The sequence below is a fragment of the Oxyura jamaicensis genome, chromosome 24, assembly GCF_011077185.1.
Source record: "Oxyura jamaicensis isolate SHBP4307 breed ruddy duck chromosome 24, BPBGC_Ojam_1.0, whole genome shotgun sequence".
NCBI lineage: Eukaryota > Metazoa > Chordata > Aves > Anseriformes > Anatidae > Oxyura > Oxyura jamaicensis.
The window spans coordinates 6299232-6323831 of NC_048916.1; the positions used below are offsets into that span (position 1 = coordinate 6299232).

The 24600-nt window shown below is 57.7% G+C and overlaps 1 protein-coding gene across 4 annotated transcripts in view; it reads left to right on the forward strand.

Annotated features, from left to right (window-relative positions):
* The window catches only part of DSCAML1 (DS cell adhesion molecule like 1), a 95688-nt gene that overhangs the window by 48527 nt on the left and 22561 nt on the right, over positions 1–24600 (forward strand). For 3 of the 4 annotated variants that reach the window (XM_035346120.1, XM_035346121.1, XM_035346122.1), the window contains 5 exons: positions 18671–18817; positions 19911–20189; positions 20957–21232; positions 21686–21982; positions 24130–24402. In XM_035346120.1, the coding sequence (XP_035202011.1) occupies positions 18671–18817; positions 19911–20189; positions 20957–21232; positions 21686–21982; positions 24130–24402 (1272 nt within the window). Of the gene's footprint in view, positions 1–18670; positions 18818–19910; positions 20190–20956; positions 21233–21685; positions 21983–24129; positions 24403–24600 lie in introns of those variants that run through there. The other variant, XM_035346124.1, reaches the window with a different exon arrangement.

A 24600-nucleotide genomic window follows, 5' to 3' on the forward strand; every position in this document is an offset into this window, starting at 1 on the left:
TGCAGCAGCCACCGCGGGGTCTGGGTGCCTGCACCCCCTTTTGAAGCCCAGCACCCTGCCACCGCCGCCTGCCGCTGGTGGGAAGCAGCCCCTCTCCTGCCGCTCCCGCCCCCCAGCCCCACAAGCCGTGTGTTAGGCATTTATAGGTTTTTCTCCATGGATACATAAGCGGGCACGCTGGTAAAAATACCCAGGCGCACGAGTATATTTATCTGTAGTGCAGAGAAACCCGTGCAGCCTCCGAGCTGAGTCCCCAGGGTGAGACGCCACCTCCCTCCCAGCGCTTTCAAAGGGGAGCTGTGCTGATAATTAGTGCAAATATTTTGAATACAGAACTCATCACAGGCCTTTGTCATGGTGACAGGCGGTGACCTGAGATGCATTTCTCCTTCCGTAATGTACCCGGAATATGTAATTAAGAGGTGACTAAAAGATCCTTTATCAGGCTTTGTTTGCTGATGTGGCAGGCTGTTAGGAAACGCTGCCCCCTCCTTCGGTGGCGCCCAAAGTTCCCCGTGGCAAGCGAGGGGATCGATGCTTGCTCTGCTCTCCCACTTCCTCCAAGGCTTGGCCCTGGTGCCTGCAGTGCCCAGGAGACGGCAGCCACTTGGCGGGGTGCTGGAAGGGTGCAGCAAGGGGAGCTCGGCGGTGCCTTCACCCCAAAATTCATCGCCGGGTGGCTGGGTGCAGGCTCCGGCACCGCGGGGTGGGCAGCTGGGGGTGTAAATAAGTCTGAAAGGCCGGGCAGAGGAGGCAGAGAGGCACAAAGATCCCAGCACTGCCTTCCGAGAGGCGCAGCATCACGGGCGTGCGGGTGCCAGCACCCGCGGCCGGTCGCTGCCAGGCTGCGGTAAATGCGCTGTGACAGCACCTGAGCGAGGCTACGTGCGGAACAGATGTCTTGGAGCAGGGGCCGGGGCTGGGGCTGTAGCACATCGTGATTTCATCAATTATATATCGCTTCCCTTGCTGTAAGCAGGCACTCGGAAGCGGGGCTGTTAAAGGAGACATCACCAGATTGGGGAATAAAACGGAAACTTGGGGCAGAAAGCCCCAGGTTCGGGCTCGGTCCCATCCCTGCAGGCTGCGCCGTGCTCCTCACCCTGTCCTCCCGAAGGTCCCCGTTGCGTGGTGCTGGCACCGGGACAGGGCACGGCTCCTCCTTCCCCTCCTGCTCCCCGAGCCCACGGGGCCGGATCCTGCTCCTCTGGCCGCGCCAAGCCCTGCCCAGCTCCAGCCCCGCTTCCCCAGCACCTTTCCCTGCCTTTCCCTGCAGGGCTGGTGCTCGTGGTGCCTGCAGGAGCCCGGCAGCCCCCGGCACTGCTGGCACCGGCGGGTTTCTGCCCTGCTATTTACTTGTTTGTTGGTTTAATTGTTCGAGCGGGCTCCTTTTACCTGGCAATCCCGATTCATTAAAGGAGACGCAGGGCTTTTATTATGACTGTAGAGTGTCGTCTAGTGTTTTCACTGAACGTATAATTTGCCATGTATGAAAACCATTTCCAGAATTAATTTACCTACTGCAAACAGTTTGTATTAATGAAAATGCATTTTTCATGTGGGTTTGCTGGAAAAGCTGGCTGGAGCTCAAGAGCTCACTTTATCCATCCGGCGTGAGTAGGAGATGGAATTTGTTTAAAAATTAAATAAATAACACACCCACCCCCCATTTTTAATACAATATGGCCCAGCAATAATCTCCGAGGCAGACTGCAAGGGCTGCGGAAAGCTCCATCTGTGGTATTTTAATATGCAGCATTGTCTCCCTTTTTAATATACCCCCTTTCCCAGGCTCGTGTTTGTGTAACTGAGACGTGAGATGCTGTCATCCTCCCAGGTCACATTTTGATGCTCGAAATTAACAGAAGTGGAGATGGATGCAGCCGCGGAGCCCTTCCCATATTAACACGCATATTTTAGAATAATTGATGCTGAATTCATTTTGCAGCCTGGTTTCTCCCCAGCCTTCCCCCGCCCCCTCTCTCGTGCACGCATGTAAAAAATCCGGTTATCTGCCCAGATGGCAGCTGGGCGCTCGCATCCCAGCGGGGCCGCGCCGCGCGCACCCGGAGGGGCCGGAGCAGGGCTGGGGCTGGACATCGACCATGGCGCAGCCCTCGTGCATCAGGATCCGTCCCTGGGCACCGTCCCCTTCTGATCCCACTGGGTTTGGCCACACATCTCCACTGGCCGGAGCTGGATTCTGGCTGCAGGCAGGGCCCGGGATGGGTTTTTTGTTGGAATTCTTGCCCCCACTGAGTTGTGTAACTCTGCAGAAGTGCCGTCGTCAAAACGCCGCCCGCAAACTTCCAAGCAGCGTGGGGAAGGGTGGAAGGAGGCTGCCTCGGATAAAAAATAACAAGAGCTGGAAAATATTTTGAGGCTAGGCCACTTTGAAAATTCGTTCTTGTTTTGGGATCGTCTTCAATTATTGCATGCTATGAAAAAAAAAAAAAGAAGCTCTTTTATATAACTAACTGAAAAGTAATACGTGGTGGTTTGTTTTTTTCTTGTAAGAGAACGGAGCAGAACATTTGGAAAGCGCTGGGAAATTTTCTCCCAAAACACCAAGAGATGCTCAGCATCCCCGCTCTGGGCCTACAGAGCAAGCAGCTGAGCCTGTGAATAATCCCCTGGGGCTCAGTGGACATTTCATGTGTTTCAAGTTAAGCCCGGGCTGAAACAGGGGCAGCCCGGTGCCCGTGGGTGGCAGTGGATGGCTGGGCCACCCGTGCCGGGAGCCAGCAGAGCCCCTCGTGAACGTGTCCCGGCTCTGCCTCCGCGGGCACGCGGCTCTCCAGAAGCCTGCTGGCTCTCTCCCCCATCGCTCACATGTGAAAATTGCAGCTAACTAATTGAGGACCATCGCTAAGCGAACGTATCACCTGCCAATCTGCACTTGTATTATTACAGCCTAACCTCATGCGTTATGTTTATCTCATTCCAGGACTACCGTCAGCAAAGCCACTCTAGGCATAAACTTAATTATATCTCCTCGGGTAGCAGCAGGGTAGTGATTTATTGCTGGCTTTTGTTCCCTTCCTCACCTCACCTATATGTGATTATGCTGTGCGCAGGGGAGGTGGCGCTCCAGACGACGTGCGCTCCCGTTCCCCTCCGCGGAGGCACCGCTGCTTGGTTCCAGCTTTGCTGGAGGCGCAGACCCCTCGTGGGCGCTGAGACGAGGGCACGGGGGGACCTCCATGGGCCGAGGAGGTGACACCTGGGGGGGTCTGGGGCTGGCTCCTCGGAGGTGCGAAGAGGTTGGGGAAGTCGGGACGTCGCCCTCCCGGCTCTCCTTCCCCGCACAGCCCAAGGGGAAAGGCTAGGTGCTTTAATTATTCTCACCCTCTGGAAACGCCGTGGTAATTAGTGCTGCAGAGAGCAAGGACTGGCTGGGCTCACGCAGCGCTCCGAGGAGGTGAGGGCTCCTCGCTGCTTTCCGAACCCTGCGCCCATGCCATGGGGCTGGGACGGGGATGCTCGGGGTGCAGGCAGCAGGGCACCTTCCTCTGGTGTGTCCCATCCTGTGCCAGCCACCCATGTCCGACGGGGACCACTGCACCCTGCCCAAAAGCCCGGCAGCGGGCAGCACCCCGTGGGTAACAGCTCTCACCCCGTGGGCTGCAGGTGGGGGCTTCAGGCACTGCCCAGCACTGAGCACCGGCTGAATACGGGCTGCTACGTGGAGTGCAGTGCTTCTGTACGCACCAGCAGCACGGCTGTCGGGGACACGTCTGCTCCGGGAGGCTGTACGCAAAGCAAAGAGCTGCAGTAAGGCAGCCAGGGCATCTCGGTGTGGTTTTGAGCACATCGCTGATTTTTTTCCCCCCTCATTATTCACCTGGCGGAGCAGCAGGTTGAGTAATTAGTGAATGCGCATGAACTTTGCAGCGTTTTTATGAATAAAATGTTTGTGAATTGGCGGGGTATTGGCTCCGCTAGTGTAGCTCGTGCACCCGTTACAGCGTGGCGGGGAGGAGCATCGCCAACCCGCGCCCTTCTGGGAGAGCTCCTCAGAGCAGCGAGCGCAGCTTTGTGCACCAAAACCCTGCTCGCCCTGCCCGGTACAGGCACAGCTCTCTGCTCTGCTGGCTGTGCAAACCCTGCTCACGTTGCAATCCTTGCTGCTTTCGGATTAGGAGCCTCTGTGCATCGCTGCTGCGCTTTGTCCCCTGTGCGCCCCAAATCGAAGCGCTGCCCTTTGCCCATCCCCGCAGAAGGGCTTTGGAGGCACGTACACGAGGCAGCAGCTGCTGGGGACGGTGGCCAGCCAGGCTTGAATAGCAGCTGAAAGTGATGAATAATTTGTATGCCAACAGTTCTGACAGGCTTTTTGGATGCTGCGTCTGGCTGCAGCGCCGCAAGCGCAGCAGGACCTGGGCAGGGGCTTGGGGGGCGATGTGGGAGCGTTCCCAGGCTGGGGAGGGTGGAGGTCAGGTCCTGTCCTGGGCAGCAGGGCTCTTGTTTGAGGGGTGGCCTCTCACTGAGACCTTTAGGGCTGCGTGTCCTGCTGTCTGTGTGGCCTGCGGAGCAGGACATGAGGTCCCTTGGCATCTCTGCGCTCCTGGGTCGTCCCGGCCCCAGTGGCTCCCTGGCTTTGGTGCCCCCTTCCTCATGGCAGCCAGCTCGGGCAAGGGCAGCCACAGCTGCTGAGGCCAGTGCTGAGGCGTGGGGCTCTCCTGGCACGGGAAATGCTGCAGAGGCACCACTGAACTGTGCAGACCAGGAGGGAGCCTCGGGCAGCAGCCCAGCGGCCAAGGAGGTGTCCTCCTGGGCCAGCGGTGACAGCATCTGCACTGTCCCCTCATCCCTTGCCCCGAGGGATGTTCTGAGCTGGCATGGCTGGGGGGTGGGCATCTCCCTGGCACCCTTCTAATCTGCCCCAAAGGGATGGTGGCACCCTGAGCGAGGGAGCAGACTGCCTCAGCCAGATTCCCACATTTCATGGCCGAGGCGCTGGCCGCCCTGCCCTCCTGCCCGGGGTGCTCAGAAGGCAGATGAAAGCACATCATAGAAAAATCCCATCTCATTTAAAGACTCCATGCAGAGTCCGCCAGCCCTCCTGGTAAGCTGCCCCAGCATTTCATTACTTGTTGCTAGGAAATTGCATCTTATTTCAAGGTTGGATTTGCCTAACTTCAGCTTCAGGCCCAAGGTGCTGCCGTGCAGCTGGAAGGAAGGCGCTGGACATCTCTCGGTGTCCCGGGCCGGTGCGGTGACCAAGTCACCCCTCGCAGATGGACTCAGGCAGCCGTGCTGCATCCCACGGGACCTGAGTAACTCCTCCAGCCCTGAGTCATTTCTGTGATCCTGCTTGGAGCTGTCGGTGGTGTTTCCCCAACATCCTCAAAGCATAAGCTGTTACTCACCCGGTCCCACGGCGCTGGGACTGCAGCCGGGCACAGATAGCAGCGAGTTAGGCTGGGAGCATCCCCCTGTATCGCTGGGGATCTGCTGGAGGCGAAATCCAGGTGCACAGTGAGCCCCGGCACCCCGCTGCTCCTGCCCCCGGTTCTCAATCCCCCTCCTCCTGGGGCCTGGGCAGGAGCCGTCCCCACCGGGCGATGCTCGCAGTGCGCGGCTGCGTGCTCGGAGAAGAGGGTCCCCACGTGCCGAGAGGGGTAAGCGGCCCTCGAGCGCCGCGGTGCTTGTCGCCCAGCTGAAGGAGGCAGGGCAGCGCTGAGTGTGCTTCTCTGTGAAAGCTGCTGCCTCCTGACAAGCGCTAAATATGCTGACAATGACAGTAATCAGCTGGCCTTGGTAGCACGCTCTCAGCCTTGTTCACCGTGAAAGAGATCTCTTCAGCGGGATTACAGCTCGGGTGGGATTTACTCGTGCCGTCCTGGTTTGTGTGCCCAGCACCTCTGCTCCTTCCCAGTGCCCCGCAGCGAGCACCTTGGGTCAGGCTGCTGTGCTCGGCATGGCTGTAATTCATGGTCCAGGTGCCAAAGCCCTACCCCAGCTCTGCCAGATGCACCCGGGCGTTGTTTGGCCGGGGGGGCCGGCCAGCTGGGCGAGCTGCAGGGGATTTAACAGGGCCCCCGCCGCTGCTTTTTCTCTTGGACTTGTAACTAGGTCAACATACATTTGCCTTGTCTTAATAATTATTGATAAGACCTGGCTGATTGTGCGCCATGCGGGAGCAGGGCTCCTCCTCCCAGCCACGCTGCTATCGCTGGAGTCCCCGCGTAGGGAACCGCTGCTTCTTTATTTAATTTGTGCCTTATCTCTGCGGCAGGGAGCAGCGCGGGTGCAGCCAGCGCGTTGCTTCCCCTGCTGAAGGCACCCAGCTCCCCGGCCGCTCTCTGAACCTTTCCAACACTAAAATGTGGGTGAACGGAGGAGGGCTCGTGGCAAACCGCTGGCGGTTTTGTGGCTGCTAAGACACTTCTCCCTTTTCTTCCCCTTCAAAAGAGATGGCTCAATTCACCCGTGCCACACACTTCGATCCACGGGCTCATTACCAGCGGCGGTGCTCGGGGAGCAGAGGGGAGGCGTGCACAGCCGATGCCTCTCCTCACCCCACCGCCAGCTCCATGAGCCTCGGCCAGGAGGGAAAGGCAGGACGGGGGGAGCTGCCTTGGACACGCTGCTGCCAGAGGTGGGGACAGAGCAAGAAGGATCGGCAGTGTGACACAAGCCGGGCAGGGTGACTGCATGCCGCCTGTGGCACGGGAAGATGGGGTCTTCCCGTGCCGGTGCCCAGGGGAGGGCACAGGTCTGCAGACATCTGCCTGCCCACGTGCAGGGTTTTGCAGAGCCAGCACGCAGGCTAAGTGTTTTGGGAGCACGCTCATTGGTATGGGCTCGCATCCGTGCTTTCTTAATAAAAAATGTGCGCACCGACTCTTTGTGGAAGGGGGAATGCAAAGAATAAATGTAACCGCTCTCCGAGCCATTCAGACTTCACAGGCAAAGAGGATGTTATGTCCTGGGGATTTTTTTTCTGCTGCTTTTCCAGTGCTAATGAGCAGGGAGGAAGGTCTGCGCTTTGTTCGAGTTGACTTCGCTTGTTTTTTCCCCCTGTTGAGCAGCAGGGAGGGAGGGAGGGCATGCACCACGCTGGCCTGTGTCTGTGCCTGGACACACGGGAGAGTGGCACAACAGCAGCACAGGGTCATTCAGCTGTAATCCTGCACGTTAGGCAACGGGAGCTCCTTGTATGAGGCTTTTGGCTTTCCTCGTCAGATCAAAAGGTGGTCTTGGCTTTTGCAGGATTCATTCCAGCCCGGTACAAGGCAGCACTTTGCAGGGCTCTTGCACATTTCCATTTTGTAGTGAGAGCTCCCTGGCCTCCACATTTCCCTGTGCAAGTCCTAGGAAACTTCTCGCTCCATTTTCTGGGAAGTCAGAGCATCCCCAGCATAAACATTTTGGGCTTTGCCAAGAGCTGCTCCCCTCAGGCTCCATAGGTCAGTCTCATTTTCCCCCCTCTTGCTGCATCTCACGCACATGCCTCTCCTCCTGGCTGGTCCTGACGGTGGGGGCTGAGTTTTGCTGTAAAACTTCCTCCCCTGCTCCCCATCTCAGGTGCTGGCTGTCCCTGTGAGAAGCATGGCGAGCATCTCCGAGCGAGAGCCCTGCTTATGCACGTAAACAGAGTGGGAGGACGCTGCTGCAGATGCCCGAGATGACGGCAGACTTGTGCTAGTGAGAGGAAACCGAGCGCTGCGTTCACCTTCCCTGGCACGCTCGTCTGCTCCTCACCCTCATGCTTTGTGGCACCTTTCATCCCAAGGGATGCTGGCATGCTTGGAATCGGGACGAGCACGCGGGAGGTTTCCACGATGACCTTTGTCATGACCCAAATGCAGGCGCCTCCGAGGCGGGGGGACGGTGCCATCACCGCACGGCCCCGATGGTGCTTGGAGGTGGCACAGGGCCGAGGTGCATGGCCTGGTCTGCATCCACAGAGACCTGCTGGAGGAGGCCGTGGCAAGGCATCTGCATTCGCTGGTGCCCTCGTGGGACACCCAGTGCCTGCAAACAGCGGGGCTGGCAGTGGTGGGGGTGCACCGCTCGCCGTCCTTGCGCCCACCACCCCGACTTCAGCGCCCGCCCGCAGCTGCTTTGGCAAGCCCTCATCATAATGCAGCATGAATTTCATTAGCTCATTTGTTTCTGGCTCTCCGAGCCTGGAGATAATTTAATCCAGAAGTGGCTTACAACGCAGAGTGAGGTTGTAGTCTGCAAAGCTTAATGACCCCCTCTGGCTGCCGCTCGGAAAGCTGAGCTCTGGGGGCGGCTGGCAACTCGGGGTCGGGGCTGACACTGGCGAGACCAAGGGCTCCACTCGGGAGCAGGACGCGTGTCTCCGCGCCCGTTTTGTCTCGTTAGGCAGATTTTGTAGCGTGAAATAACAGCTGGAGCTGCGCCGCCAGGCTCGCAGGAGCTGCTGGGGCTGGGGCTGGAGGTGAGGTCAGGAGGAGACGGCTCCGCTCACACGCGCGTTTTATGTTTCCTGCCTCTCATCAAGGCAAGGTTTACTTAGCAAGCTGCAAAAAAATCATTACATATGCTGCTAGTGGCCTGGTTAATTAAGATACACAGTTCTCCGGGTAGGAAAAGCCGACCTATATTTACTGTATGTAGGAAGACATCTGTCAGCTCGAAGCGCGAGATATCCCAGCGCAGGTTTGTCCTGCTTTTTGCAGGCTCTGAATTGCAACTGTTTTAAGCTCTGATGCAGACCAAGTTAATTTTAAGATGACTGTTACTATTCTCAACATAAGGAAGGGCATATTTAGACTCTCAGTACTCAAGAAGGCAAAACCCCCTGCATGTTTCTAGTAATTTTTCCCTAACAGTTTGCACAAAAACAACAACAACAAATCCTATTTGGTTTCTGCAATAGAATATGTTCGAGGGTGATCGTAAAATAGATTATTTTTAAATCTGCAGATGGTTTCCACATATTCCTCCTCAGCTCACTGCAGCTTTCCACCTCAGTAAACCGGTTTGTAATTTAGCCGAGGGCTGTGGAGCAAGCGTTCTGTCGTCTTGTTTTTCTTGTTCCCGTTCTTTATCCCCCCCGCCCCCCCTTTTCTGTTCCCTTTTTTCTCTTTTATTTCCCCTCGGTTTTGCAGCTCGGTGCAGGGGGTGCTGGGGGTCTGCAGGACGTCCCGGCGGGGCTCCCGCACAGCCCCGCTGGGAAGGGGCCGGGGCTGCCTGGTGCTGGGACCCTGCTGCTCCCCAGCGGCCCTAAACCCGTGGGATTTACGGGGAGGGAACCCCGGCACGGTGGGCACATCCTGGAGCACGTCCCCTCCACCTGGCCTCGCTGCTCCAGAGCTCCTGGCTCAGCCGACACGGACACCTCGCCGCCGATGCGCGGCGCTGAGTAAGATAATTAGAGAAAGATTGCACTCAGCCCCGTGATTGCAGTTGTACCCCCCCATCCCTCGGAAAAAAAAAAAAAAAAAAAAAAAAAAAAAAAAAAAATAAAATGCAGCTTTTTTACTTCTTTGTTCTTTCATGGTTCGGCATTATAATTATTGAGATTTCACTGCAGGGCAAAATGATCATTTGACAATGTAAGTGGGGAAAATAATTCCAGTGTTATCCAGCAGCCTCACTCTTATTATAATCACGGCGAAACTCCTGCAGACTTCAGTGGGGGGAACAAATTTCCTCCTATGTAGGTATTTGTCTTTTTAAGATTTCTCCCAATTTGATTGCAAATGTTAGGATTTTTTCCCTCCTTTATTTTTAATAACCCGAGTTTGTTGATGGATTGGAGAGGACCGAGGTACCTGTTGTTTTCCCCATTGTTTTCATTAGGCATTTTACATTTCTGTCATTCTCTGCAATCATGATGGATTTTTAGGAGCAAATACCTTGGTTGGAGCTATTCAAAACTGTTTGTATAGCAACGTCGACAACAGCAACAAAACCCAATTAAAAAATCAGGGCAAATTCAATGAAAAAACCTACAAATTGGGGGAAAATCACCGCTGGCTCTGTGCTGCAGCTTTCTGCTGGCGGCCGCTGGCAGGCAGGGTGGGCTGGTGGCAGACGGGCTCTGCCCGGGGGTGGCCAGGGCTGTGTTTTTTATCCCTTTGTGCCCAGGCACCTTGTGCTGGGGGGGCTGGGGTCCATGCGGGAGCTCCCCAGGTCACCCGTGTCCTTTGCAGAGGGTGCCCAGCCCCGCACGGAGCAGCTCCAGGGCACCTTGGTGCCATCCTGGGCGAGCACGAGGAGGTCAGCGCTGACCCGGCACCGTTTTTTTTGCAATATTTTAATCCTTTATTTATTTAAGAGCCTGGGAACACACTGATGCACACAGAGGGAAGCAGCCCACCACGGGTCAGCACGCGCCAGGCCAGTGGGGATGGAGAGGGCTCCAGGTGGGCAGGGGCTGAAGTCCCCCCTGCAAAGGGCTCTCCGTTGTCCCCCGTCACCCCGAGGCTGATGGAAATGAGCTGACAGAGGCAGAGGCAGCATTAGCCTAATTATGGCCATAAACGATACCTCGGCGCTGGATTTTCCTTTCTTAGCGACTTCCTGTTTTCCTCTTTGAGATGCAAATTTTTGCACAGTCCTCGATCCAGATTCTCTTCTCATTAGCATGAAATTTGACTAGTTCCATGATTTTTTAAATAGCAAATTAAAAAAAAAAAAAAAATCGACGCTGCGCGCAAAGTTCCAGCAAAGCCCCAGAGACTCCAGGGGGGCAAAAACGGAGCGGCTGGTGGGGAGCATGCCCGGGGGGGGGGGCGGTGAGGTTTGGGGAATAAGAGAGCCCGGTCGGCGGTGGCAGTTTGCCATGGCAGGCTGCTCTCGCACAGCTGAAGGGGAGGAAGCCGTCGGCGGAGTGGTGGGCAGGGGGGGCCCGAGCTCCCCAGCCCCTCCGGGGAGCCCCCGGCCACGCAGGAGCCCCCGCTGCCTCCCCCTGCCAGTGCCAACACGAGTGCACGTCGTGGGCTGAAGCCTTTCATTTCGCTTCCTGCCGGAGAAGGAGGCTCGTCGTAACAGGAGGTTAAAAAAAAATTACGCTAGAAAAATCATTTTTTGCAATGAGTGTTATCTCTATGGATTTTTATTTTTTTTATGCCTGCCATAATCTCTACCCGCTGCAGCCGAGCGCTGGGAGAGGACTCGTAATATATCTGAAAGCAGACGGCACTATTTTGCGGTAAATGTCATTCTAGTAATATTTAGCTGTCCTTGGAAATGAAAATACAATTTTTGTTGAAGCGACGCGGAGCCGCAGCGTGCCGGGCTGGGGGAGCCGCTCGCCTCCCCGGCCCCCCGGTGCTCCCCCGGGGGTGCCCTTTGGCTCGGTGCTGCCTTTCCTCCCCTCCTCCCCGGCCGCCCTTCCCCTCCGCTTTCTGCCACATAATGAGTTTGATAAGAAATTGTCTCGTTAACAGGATTAGCCATGGAAATCTCTAGTCCCCTCCTATTCATTTTGTAATGCTCTTCATCCCGTTCGGTAATTTTCTGCTGGCATTAGGCGTCTCCGGACCACCTCGGGAGCTGGATTCCTCCTCGTTCCTCGACAGCGCCGGCTGCTGTGCCCGGCCCCCCCGAGTCCCCCACATCCCCCCGGGGATTCCTCTCCTTTCCTTTGGTTTAACACGGGTGTTTTGTTTCCGAAGTAACTTCCACGAACCAACACAACCGGCCCCAAATACTCTTGATTTCCCTGCCCATATCCAGCTCCTATTTTAGCAGCCTCACTTCCACAAAAATCTCCCGGGACTCATCGGCGTCCTAAAACCCACGGGGGCGAGTTCTGCTCTCCTTTACACCCCTGTGGATCCCATTCTGTAGGTAGCATAATTCTGGATTTACTCCTACGAAAACGAGTTCCAGGACTGGCCCTTTGGTAAATAATTACTCTTGATTTAATAACTCCTACCAGCCCTGCAGGATATGCTGCTTCCAAGGGAGTTAATAGAAAGAGATCTTTCTTAACATCTGTTTTCCCAAGTTTGCTGACTGCCAAGCCCGTGTCTGGGAAGTTGCATCCAGATACCAGCTCGATAGATCCACACTGGCCGCACACTGCCAGCGGATAAACCGGAGCAGGAAAATGTCTGAGGCAGCTGTGCATGGGAAGCAAGGCAGGCACAAAGCGGTACAGTGACAGCTACATTTTGCATTTCCTCGTGTTAAATGAAATGAACGTTTCTGCAGACGATTTCCTTAAGCATCTAGCAGGGCTGTGTTTGCAGCTTTGCCATTTTAAAAGGCTCCCCATGCACAAAACCGAAACCCCTCCGTGTGCCTTCGTTGCCCAAAGAGAGAGAAACGCAGGAAGCGAACCCGCTGCACTAATAAAGTGACGTAGATGCTGATTGCTGTTTGGCCTGTAAGATTTCGGGAAATAATAGGTGATTTGTGGCAGGGAGACCGGGGCCACTTGTGGGGGAGCTCTAACAAAATGATTCTCACCTGGCAGCTTCCTCGTGCACTGAGTAATTTATTCATCGGCTTCTGCTCCCCCCGATTTGGGTGTCCACGCACAGATTAACTCCCTCTGCCTCGCCTGAGATGATTCGCCATGCTGCAGGTGATTAATTTGTGCAGATTGCATCCCAGCAGCTGGTGGCCGTCGTTAGCAGTGGCTGCGGTGGGCTGGGGGCTGCTGTGGTGCCTGCTGCCGCCGGCTGCCTCCCGCACCCCACGTTTGGGGTGTCCCGGAGCTCTGCCCCCAGCCTCGGTGGGCAGGGAGTGGAGGTGCTGGGTGCTCCGCGGTGCCCACGGTGCCGCCGCTGCAGGACAAGGGCAGGGGCACGGTGGGGCACCCATGCAGGAGGTGATAAATATCGGCTGCCAGCTGGAGGCTGTGCGCGCCTCCTCTTTACAGCTGGTGTTGGCAGAGGGTGTCCATGCACCACCGCTCGCCCGGCTCTCCCCCGGCCATAAATCCAGTGGTCAGAGCCAGGCGCGGAGCTGGGGGAAAGCACGGCGTTCCCTTCTGGGATTATTCCCCCGTCCCCTGCAGGCTGGGCTTCGGCAGGTAATTCTCTAAAGCGTTAAGAGTTAATTCACCAGAAAATTATCCGCTGCCGAACTTCAGCTCTGGAGTGCACGGGGTGGGATTTCTCAGGGGATTTAGCCCCCACAGGGCAGCCCCAGCCCCGGCTCTCGGCCCCGGGTGCGCGGGCACAGGGCTCGCCCCCGCCTGCGCCCTGGGGTGCGTGGGCACGGGGACGCGGCGCTGGGGCTGCCTGGCAGCTGTGTGACAGGGAGGTGACAATTACATCCGCTTCTCAACCGCTCCTGCTTCTTTCTTCTCTCCCTCTCTCTCTCTCCGTGCTTTTTTTTTTTTTTTTTTTTTTTTTGTTTCATCTCTTCCTCTCAGGAAACCCATTTAAATGCAATTCCATTCTTAAAACATCTCCCTCATGCATGTCTAATGAATGTCAGGCAGACGCGCTGACAATGGGCCCAAGTAGGATCCAATCTCGCCGAGTGTCTACAAGTCATTTGGAAGAAACCCTGGGAGCGCGCCCAGTTTTATTACAGCGTAATTAGAAATAAAATCTTGTTGCAAGAGGAGAATGAGAGATGGGTGTTAATCCTGTAACAGGAGGAGATAGAGCCGTGCTTATAAAGGAGATTAAGGCGGGGAGGCGGAAAGCCTGCCATGACTCCCCAACTTTCATCCCTCCTTTGTGGATCTCCCCTCTCCGGCTCAGCAGCCCCGGCGAAGGGCAGCCGATGGTTTTGGGGTTCAATTCCCTGCCGTGCCCCACGGCCGCCGTCGTGATTCAGTGCTTCTGCTACTGGCACGGGGGGACGGTGCCTGGGAGCGTGCGTGGGAAGGGATGGATGATATTCAGGGCTGCAGGGGGAGGGTCCTGCCGGAGCCTCCACCGCGTGCACTGCAGCTGGATGAGGCAGTGATGCAAACCAGCCTGCTGTGTTGGTTTTTTTTTTTGGGGGGGGGGAGCTTTGTGAAGGAGGCTGGCGCTCGGTGCCACCATGCGCTATGGCTCCTGCGTGCCCGCAGCCCGCTGGCACCTCGGTGCTGCGCTGGGCACTGAGCTGCCACCCAGCACCGGCGAGCAGGATGGGCAGAGCGCACAGCCCCTGCTGCAGGGCTGGGCTCTTCCATCAGGGAACCTTTCCCAAAAAGTGCCCAGCACCCCACTGCTGGCCCCAGGACGTGGCAAGGCCGGGGCGCTGCAGGCGCAGGTACCGCAGCCTCCCCAAGTCGACGTTTCTAGGGCAGGGTTTTCGTGCTGCAGCGAAGCCCCGTTCCTCCTGGATCGAGGAGGAGGAGAAAGAAGCCAGGGAGCCCTTTGGTACAAAGCGTGACCCACTTACTCAGCTGGAGCTGGTTATTTTACAGATGCCCACGGAACTTCAAGGTGGAAATGTTCTGCTGGGTGCTCGGCTGCTCTGCGCTGCTCAGCTTTGCATGGCTGTGTAGGAGAAATGTGTTTCCTTTGAAAGGGCTGGGGAGCCTGTGACTGCCTTACACGTCCCCTGGGATCCTGTGTGCAGGGAAACATGTAAATAAATCTGTCAGATATCGTGCAGCTCTTATTAAATTTGCATTGGGCTTGAGTCGCGGCTCCTATTTAACATCTCTGGGATGGATGGATGGATCTTTAATCTTCACGCCTAATCCCGGCGCTCTCTGCTCTAGGTATTTGCTGTGGCACCGAACCTGGGGTCAGGCAGCGGGGATGAAAGGGACCCATGGTGCGTGGCCACGGCCTCGCTGCCTCCCAGAGCCATCGGTTCGGCAGCTGGAGCAGCCCCAAGCCACAGGACCGGGGTCCCTCCTGGCTGGGTTTGGTGAGCCCAGGCTGCTTGTCCCCGCTCAAGTCCCATGCTGGGCAAAGAGTGCTCGGGGACAGCGGACACAGCAGCCGGGGAAAACCACAGGCTTTGTACTTTGGGGCTTCCTTCTCCATGGCTGTCCCCCAGGGAGGCATTTGTCACTTTAAACGTGGCCAGAAATAGCACCAAACATTTATTGAATTTGTCCGGGATGCCTTGGGTTGCATATGCTCCAAGTATGGCTAATTCATAAGCGCTGGCACCTATTGATTCTCCTGCAGTTAAAATAGACTGCGTAAGGAAATATTGGCCCCAGAGTACCGAGGGAAAGTTATCTCATTAGTCTTATGAACTATAAAATGTGCTCTCTCCTGAAGCCCTGACCCCATTGTTTTTATAAATCTATATTGGATGGAGCTGTAACTGGTAACCTGCATCGACTGTAATTTTTCTCTTGAAATTGGAAGGCCCTTGGGACTGACGCTGAGGTTTCATGGCCGCTACAGGCAGCTGGACGTGGAAGAGGCTTCACTAACAGAGAACGCGTGTGCACGTGTGAGCACACACAGCAGGAGACCCCCCTAATGTTCTCCATGCCTTCTCTGTGCTCTCCCCCCTTGTTTCTCCCTTTGGGGGGGCAAGGTCTGGCTCCTGGGGGCTCCTGGCTGCCCTGCTCCCTCCAGAGCCCCAGCTCCCCAATTGTGGCACCCCATAATTTTGGGGAGAAGGGAGTGGGAGGCTTGGAGAGGCATTGCCTCAGCAGCAGCAAAGTCTGCCTGGAAGAGTTATTAGAGGCACATCGCTCCAGCCTGGCTGTGGATGTACTTAATCCTCTGCATCCCGTAAAGCTTCTCCACCTCCTGGCAGGCAGAAAGATCTGATTTTATTCCGCGACCTTCGACGTTAATCTCGCAAGCTAACTGAGCCATAAGTCACTTCGGTGAGGCCTCTGTCAGAGCCGTTTACATCAATTATTGCCCCGCATCTTTCCCTTGAACCGGCGCAGCGCTCCTCAGCCAAGTTATTTGTCCCTTGGTGGGAAAAAAAAAATTAAAAAAAATAAAAAAATAAAAGAATTGAACCTGTGCTGTCAGGTTGTGTAGACCTTACACTGAACGCAATGGCATGGCTTGCAAGGGGGCAGATGCCTCCTGTCATTGTGCGGCAGCAAGGCCGGCACTAAAACCTGCAGCTTTTCTGCCCGTCTGGAAGCTTTCAGCACACGGAGGCTGCACAGGAGAGGAGCCCAGGGAGTGCCTTGCCCCACGCAGAGAGGTATCGGGGTGGGTGCTGGTGTGTCGGCTGCCTTCCTGCAGCTCCTCTGGGCTCCAAACCCATGCTCGCGTTCTGGCTCAGAGGCATGACTTTGGGCACGGGGTCTGTGAAACCAGCGAGCACCAGGATCCTGGTGTGGTGCCCCAGGTGGGCTCAGACGGGGCTGGTTTTGTGTTCGTGCTCAGCAGTTCTCTCGTCCTCGTGCTGGTCCTCTCGCACATCTCCTTCCAGGAAGCTGCCCGAGGGCCCTGCGGCGGGCGGCACGCGGTGCCCCTGGTCCCTGCGGCCCCTCGGCCTCGTTGCATGCCTGCTCCCGTGTGCCTTTGTTTCTGGAGGACGAGCGAAGCGCCTGGGAGCGGGGCTGCAGTTAGGGCATGCACAGAAGGGTCTGCGCCGGGGGGAGGCCAGCTGGGGCTGCGGAGCACTTTGCAAAATGCAGCAGCTGTTTCCATAGAAACTGTGTGTGTGTGTCCCCCCCCCCCTTCTCAAATTCCAGTGCAGCCAATGCTCTTTGCTTACTGGTTTGATGGGAGATGAAAAATTAATGCTTGATTTGCATGCGGTTTCGGTCGCCTTGCAGGACTGCTCCCCCTTCCCTTCTACAGGGGGTCGCATTAAAACCTCGCTGCCGCCGGTCGAGGGCGCGGAGCACGAGGCTGGCACCACCGTGTGCTTGTGTCCCGTCGCACAGTGGTGCAGCAGGCATGCTGCTGGCGGTGTGAGGAGGCAAATCTGTGCCCACAGGCGTTGGCTGCAGAGCCCTGACCCCTCCAAGCCCTGTCCTGAGCTTGCAGGATGCTGCTGGTGGTGTGGGGAGCATCGCGGGGCTGCTCCCTTCCCTTCCAGGGGCAATCTGAGCAGGCTTTCCAGCCTCTGCCTTCTGTTAGCTACGGCTAGGCTTGTGTCTTATTAAGGCTGCTATTTCTTCTCTGTTTAGAGTCCCTAATGCTCTCATATCAAACAATTAGAGTCAAATACATACATCTAGCTAAGCTGCAGCTGGAGTGGGGTAGTGCCAGCAGGGCTCAGGGCTGCCATCAGCTTGGCTTTTGCGGTGGATGTGCTCCAGTTCTGCAGAGAAGAGCCCTGTTTTGTGTTGATCTGTAGCCTCAAGTGCTGCTGCAGCGGGCAGGGAGAGGCTTCTGCCATCCTGCCAGGCGGCTCCGCGAGGGTTTTCCTTTCATCCCCGTATTCCACTTGCGTTTCTCCTGCTGTTAAGGGTTTGACCACGGCACCGTCCTCCACCTAAATCAAGAATATCCAGGTGCTTCGGGAAGAAAAAGCAGCTGTTTGTCCTCACCATCTAGATCCTGGTTTACCCATCACGGTGTGGGATTTGAAGGAGCTGTTTGCAGCCGTTGCTGACTTAAAATCTAGGTTTAGAGGTTTCGACTCCAAACATTTGGCTCTGCTAATTACATTCTGCTGATCTGCACTCGCTGTGTTTCAGCAGGGGGTGGCTTGGCTGGCAACGTGGTGCAGCCGAACAGATGTACCACCCCGTCCCAGCTGAGCTTCTGCCAGCTGAAAGGATCCCAGAGGTCCCACAGAAACTGAGATCAAAGGCTCGCTCTCACTGCTGGCGCTGGTAGGAGAGCAGGATGAAAGGTGTCCTCCAGGTGGGAAGGGGAGCGCGGGCACCCAGAGCTTCTCCCCGGTACCTCCGCTTGCCCTGCTTCCCACGTTGCTGCTCAATTGCGCCACAGTGCAGGCCTTTCTATTAATGTTAATTCCTGTTGATATTCATGATGAATTATAGAGGTCAGGCCTGACAGGGAGGCTGGCTTCATAGGAGAGTGAACAACTCCTTTCCCCCTGCGCACACCGGCCCAAAGGCTGCTGGCCAGCGCCGCGGGGTCCGTGCTGCACTACCTGGTGGCCTCGGCAATCTCCCCCTGGTGCTCAAATATCAACTCAAGCCCTTATTTGTTTTCACACGCTTCTAAGTAAGTTAAGCTAATTATTAACTCAGCAGGATGGATTCACTTTTAATTGCAGCGTTGCTATGCAGCACACGGAGATGGGTTTCGTGGTGTGTGCTCCCCTCTCCATCCGCAGCCTCGGAACCGCTGCGAGCCCATGGCCAGCCCGGGGCCGTGCCCGCTGCCCTCCTCGTGCTGCTGCAGGGCTCTGGTGGGACTCAGCTGTGGCCTGCGGGTGGGGACAAGGACGCCCTGCTCCTGCCTCGGTGCCTGGGCAGATGTGTGTGCTGCAGGATGAGTGCCACCGCCCAGGCAGTGCCCAGGGACATGCGGGCTGCTGTCACAGCCCCGTGCTGATATTGCACACACGTTGTGCACACCCCCATGGTGATGTTGCACATGCGTAGGATGCTGTTGCAGCCTGGCGGGCTGATACTGCACACTCACAGGCTGCTGTGGCACACCCACGTGCTGATACTGCACACGCGTGGGCTGCTATTGCAGGCACTGCTGCTCGCCCATTTTGGCCTGAGGTTGCCAGCCAGCCTGAAACTTTGGCCCCTGAACAGGCTGGCAGATATGGTCCCAGTGGGGAAGGACCCACGTTGTGTGCCTGGCCCCGAGTACGAGGCTCTGCCTGCCTCGGGAGCTGGGTGCCTGGGAGGGGACGTGTGGCTCCAGGGCCACCTCGCTCACCCTTCCCCTCCCTTTCCTCTTTGTCTCTGCAGAAAATAGGTTTTTTATTACTTCTTACGGAGGTTTGTACATATCGGACGTGCAGAAGGAAGATGCCTTGTCCACCTACAGGTGTATCACCAAGCACAAGTACAGCGGGGAGACGCGCCAGAGCAACGGAGCCCGGCTCTCCGTGTCAGGTGAGCACGCGGTGCCAGCGGAGCTGCCGAGGCACCTGGCGACAGTTTCCAGCCTCCCCTCCACCTCCCCGGGGTGCAGGAGGCCACGGTGGCATCCCCACCTCCCTTCCTAGCAGCGGGAGGGTGCCCGGGGGTTGTGCAGGGGGTCCGTGCCGCCCCTCGCCGTGCCGCGCGGCACCCCGAGCTGAGCGAGAGGCGACGGGGCGCGCGGCGATGCGATGTGACAGCCCGTGATGTGAGCAGCCTGACGCGATGCGACGAACGGCAAGCGATACTGCAGCAGAGCGGCGCAGTCCGTAGTGCCGCCTGTCTCGGGGCGCTCCCGGCTCCGCTGACTGCCCAAATTACTCTGCTCAGGAAGGAGGGAGCTCGCCCGACTCGCAGCCGCATCGCCTCTCCCGCCGCTCAGCTGCAGCTCGCCTGCTCCCCGCCATATGGCTTTCCCAGGGCTCCTCTCCTGCTCTAACTCCTCGATTTAACCCCGCAGAGGGTCAGGGATAGCCGGGCTCGCTGGACCTGCTCGGTCCCGCTCCCATCCAAACCATCCCGCAGCGTGGCCGTGGGGTGCATCGTCCCCTCTCCCTGCGCGCTCGCGGTGCCTCGGTCCCCTCCCGGTCGCTGTCATTATTTACACGTCACGGCGTTTTACTTCTGCTTGGGAGTAATGAAAGAGGTTTCTTTCCCCTGGAATTTAATTTCACGCCTGAGACTTGGTGATTAATTTTCTCCTTTCCCAGCTGCCTGATGGGCCCCTTTGCTTGTAAATTTTGAAATGTGCCACAGAATTTGTGTATTTTGCACCAATTACGTGTCACCTTGAGTAATTCCTCCGGTGCCGTGTTTATCCGTCCCACCAGCTCCTTAGCTGCGTTTCCCCGGGGAGGGGCAGAGCCGCTCAGTGCCGGCTGACGCCGAGGTGGCCCGGTGGTCCCTGTGTCCCCGGCGGTCCCCGTGTCACCGTGCACAGGCGTCCCCAGGCGGCTCAGACAGCTGTCGGCTCCTCCCCGTTGAAACCAGCTCAGCCTGCTGGCTGCGGGGCAGGAGCCCGTCTCCCCTCCTTCTCCGGGTGAGTTTATTCCCTCTCCCAACCCAGACCCGGCGGAGTCCATCCCCACGATGCTAGACAGCTTCCAGTCCCGGGAGGTGAAGGCAGGCCGGCTGGTGGAGCTGCCCTGCATCGCCTCGGGGTACCCCAACCCCGCCATCCGCTGGCTCAAGGACGGGCGCCCGCTGCCCGCCGACGGCCGCTGGGCCAAGCGCATCACAGGGCTGAGCATCAGCGACCTGCGCGTGGAGGACAGCGGGACCTACATCTGTGAGGTGACCAACACCTTCGGGTCCGCAGAGGTCACCGGGACCCTCACGGTCATAGGTGAGTGCCGGTGGCGGGGAGAGCTGCGTCCTGCCGAGCTTTGTAAATATCCAGCCTCGAGGCCTTTCGGAAGCCGTATAAATTACAAGCCTTATATTTCAGCGTGGCGTGGCGCGCGCTGGAGCCCGCCGTCGCGCTCCACAGCGTGTCCGATGCGGTGCTCGGAGCATTCGGAGGAAGTTTATAATGCTGCAGCCGAGGATGTGCAGACAGCCCCTGATTTACCGCTGTAATCGGGGCCGAGAGAGGGACCTCTGGAAAAGGCAGAGCGATACCAGGGGATGTAAATTGCTGGATGGCGATGTTCTGTTAGGTGCCTCTGCGCTTTGTTTTGCTGATCTACATAAAATAAGCTCCAGCCAAACAGTAAATACCATCTGGGCAGGCCAAATATTTACTGCCTGCTCTGCTCCTGGGGGTTCCTGCTGTCACCAGCAGCACCGGAGCCTCCCTGGCACATCCCCGGCTCGGCACTGCCCCATCGCACCGGTCACGTCCCCGCTGCGACGGCTGCTTCCAGCCACCCTGCCCCTACACCGGGGCCAACATTAAAGGCCGGGCTGGCAGCACGAGGAAGGGCAGGGAGGCCACCTGCCTTGTTGTGCGGTGACATTTTGCATGTAGTCGGGCTGGCACATCCAGGGATGGAAAGGTGGAAAAGTACAGGAAGGCTGAGAGCTGCGCCGTGTGTGCTGGCCTGCAGCTGCCTGGCCCCACAGCCCGCCACGCAGCCAACACCTCTCCTGCTCTCGTCCTCTCTTGCACAGACCCTCTGCGTGTGACCCTCACACCAAAGAAGCTCAAAACGGGCATTGGCAGCACCGTCATCCTCTCTTGTGCCCTCAGCGGGTCCCCCGAGTACGTCATCCGCTGGTACCGCAACACGGACCTGGTGGTGGTGGATGACTACATCTCCATCCGCGGCATCAGCAACGAGACCCTCCTCATCACGGCCGCCCAGAAGAGCCACTCTGGAGCCTACCAGTGCTTTGCCACCCGCAAGTCCCAGACGGCACAGGACTTCTCCATCATCACGCTGGAGGGTGAGCTGGCTTCCTCGGGGCGGGGGCCAGCTGGGGCTTTTCTCTGCTTGCCTCTGAGCTGCCGCATCCCCGGTGCTCACCAGGGCGCTTTGTGCACGGATGGAGGAAAGCAAGCACTACTGGGGTACAGGCTGCAGGGGCAGGCTGCACCCAGCCCCTAGGCTGTGCAAACCGTCTGCAAGCAGCTCAGGGATGCAGGGGCAAGGGCCAAAATCAGGGTCCTGCACTGACCTGTCCATCCCCTGCCCCCGTGCCAAGGCTCTGCCTTCCACGAGCTGTCTTCTTCCCCTCTTTGTGAGCAGGCGTGGGTGCAGGGCACTGGGTGTTTGGACCAGGGATGGCCACTCCTGAGCCTGGCGTCTCCTTGAGCCAAATCAGCCAAGACACGGGGGTGTGGGTGACTGCTGCCGGAGGCTGCCGTGCCCTAACCCCCCTCCCCCTGGGTCCCCCCAGATGGGACCCCCCGCATCGTCTCCTCCTTCAGCGAGAAGGTGGTGAACCCCGGGGAGCAGTTCTCCCTGATGTGTGCCGCCAAGGGCGCGCCCCCCCCGACCGTCACCTGGGCCCTGGACGACGAGCCCATCCCGCGGGACAACGGGCACCGCACCAACCAGTACACCATGTCAGACGGCACCACGGTGAGCCACATGAACGTCACCAGCCCGCAGATCAAGGACGGCGGCGTGTACCGGTGCACCGCGCGGAACTCGGTGGGCAGCGCCGAATACCAAGCGCGAATAAACGTAAGAGGTGCCTGTCTACTTTTAAATATCAGAATAGGACTTTGACTGGGCTTTTGGTTGTGTTGTTCCCTGGCAGATCGTTTCTCTCCCCGTTCCCCCCCACCACCATTTCCCAGCTCTGCAGGTCTCTGCAGCCCCTCCTGCCCCGCTCTCCCCCAGCCCTGCCCGTGGCATCCAGCTCCCCCACAGCTCAGAGCAGGGAGCTGAACTGAGAGCACGGCCATCCTCTAAACCCCGGAGAACCAGAACAAGGCTTCCAGAGGGGCGATGCCTCCCCGCTGGGGTCTGCTGTCACCCCATCCAGCCCTTGGGTCTGTGCAGCAAGCACCTCCCATGAAGGACCCTGGGGAGGAGGTTGGGGTGGTGCAGAAGTGACCTGCCCTGGCCAAGGGCCACCCTCTCCTTTGTACCTGCCTGCAGTGTGTCCCCAAAACTGCCCCCACACCCCCACACTGCCCCCAAGCCCCCCACACCGCCCCCGGTCCCAGCCCCTCTCCCTGGCAGGAAGGTGCCCGCGGGTGCAGGGATCCTACAAGCAACGATGAGGCAGCACGGGAAATCGTGGAAAATGAGCTTGGATTTGTCATGTCTGTGTTTTTTTTGTCTGCTAAAAGCCATGGCCGCGTTAATCGCCGCGTTGTTACGGCTGGAGCGTGTTGTTCTGTGCGTTCCAGGGCGTTCTCCAAGGCACGGGGCACGGTGTAAGCCTCTGCCCATTCATAACCACCAGTTAAAGCTTCTAGTCTTATAGGTGGGAGCCAGAGTCAAGGTAACATTAATTTATCTACCGAGGAAGAAGCTTGAAGGGCTATGTTTGTCTGTGTCTCAGGTTTGAAATGGATCTAGTGGCTTTTTGGCTGGAATCCCAGGAGAGTCTGAATTTTGCTGCCACTTACCGCTAAATTTGGAGCAAGTTCATCTCCCAGCCACGACAAACAGGAGCAGCGTTCTGAATGAGGCCGTTCCGTTGTCTTCTTTTTTCTCCCTCTTCCAGCTCCTGACTGCCTGTCACTAGATAAGATTCAGGCTTTTTTTTTTTTTTCTTTTTGCCCTGGAATTGAGCAGGTCCCTGTGACAGGCCCGAGAGCAGGCTGCTAATTTCTCTTTCCCTGCTCTTTCTCCTCGTGCACCCCAGGGTGTGCTGGGGGCTCCCCGGCACGGCAGGTCCCTGCTGCGCCTCCAAGTGCCTTCCCTCTCCGTGAGGCCGGAGCAGTCAGGCCACATCTTCCAGCCAAGCCCTTCCAACATGTGATGGGCACGAGGGCAGCCCCCCTGTGTCCCCCTGTTCCTGGGACCCTGGGCACTGAAGGATCTCGGGGGGGAGCGTGCTTCACAGTCGGGATCTTACCCTGAGTATCTGCTCAGCTGTTATCCTGCCATGCACGTAGGGTGAGGAGTCAAACCAGGGGTAATCTTTAGATCAGTTTGCTGTTTTACACAATGGCCACGAGAACAATGTAATTACTGAAGCGTGAAACCTCTCCTTGCAACGCTCACCTGCAATACTCTTCCAGTCCTTCAGGCAGCATGAGAGCCAGCCAGAAGCGGAGGGCTGCCTGCCTTTTTGGCACTGCTTGGGATGCCCGTGGGAAGCTCAGAACGGTGCATTTTAGTAGAGATTAAACAAACTGTCGAATGGGAGTCAGGCTCCTGTATGCAGTTCTCTGCCAAGGGCATGGCAAAGCGCAGACAGCTTCCTCCTGAGAGGGGCAGAGCGGCCGTAGGGCCGGGGGGCTCTCCCCAGAGGTCTCCTGCAGCTCCCTGGGGAGCCCCGGCTGGATGCGCTCCGCGGCAGGAGCAGGGAGCTCCCAGGCAGTGGCTGACGCCCCTCTGAGGGGGGGCAGCACTCACAGGCTGGGCTTCCCCAGCACCGAAGCCTGCAAATTCACACCTAGGCACGGCGCCTGCAAGATTGGGTGGAGTTTGAGGAAGTTTGGCTGCAGCCAAGGGTCGCAGCCCCCGCTTTTGCAGCTCTTCTTTTGTAGGTGTGCGCGAGGGGCTCTCGCTGGAGGCTGCTGCTGGGCAGGCTGGGTCCTGGCTCTGCTGTCACCTCACTCGCCTGCGCAGCTCGCTCTGCACTAGCAGATCTGTGTGCAAACAAGCTGCCCTTCGGAATTAACCTAGCCTGCCTCTTCCTTCCTCCCCACTATGTAGGTCCCCCGAGCATCCGGGCGATGAAGAACATAACGGCGGTAGCGGGTAGGGACACTTTCATCAACTGCAGGGTGATCGGGTACCCCTATTACTCCATCAAGTGGTACAAGGACTCTCTGCTGCTGCCTGATAACCACCGCCAAGTGGTCTTTGAAAACGGGACTCTCAAGCTGATGGACGTCCAGAAAGGCATGGACGAAGGGGAGTACCTGTGCAGCGTGCTGATCCAGCCCCAGCTCTCCATCAGCCAGAGCGTGCACGTCACGGTGAAAGGTGAGCGGGTGGGGACTGCCTGGCTCGGACGGTTCCCTCCCCAGCCCAGGGAGCCCTGTGCATCCTGCAGGAGCTTCGTCAGCTCTGGCACGTTGTAAGCAGGAGCTGTGAGCCCCTTTCCCACCACCCTCCCACCCAGAACGGGGCAAGGCACAAGCGTGCTCCTCGGGGCAACTCCTTTGGGATGGGTTGGGGCCA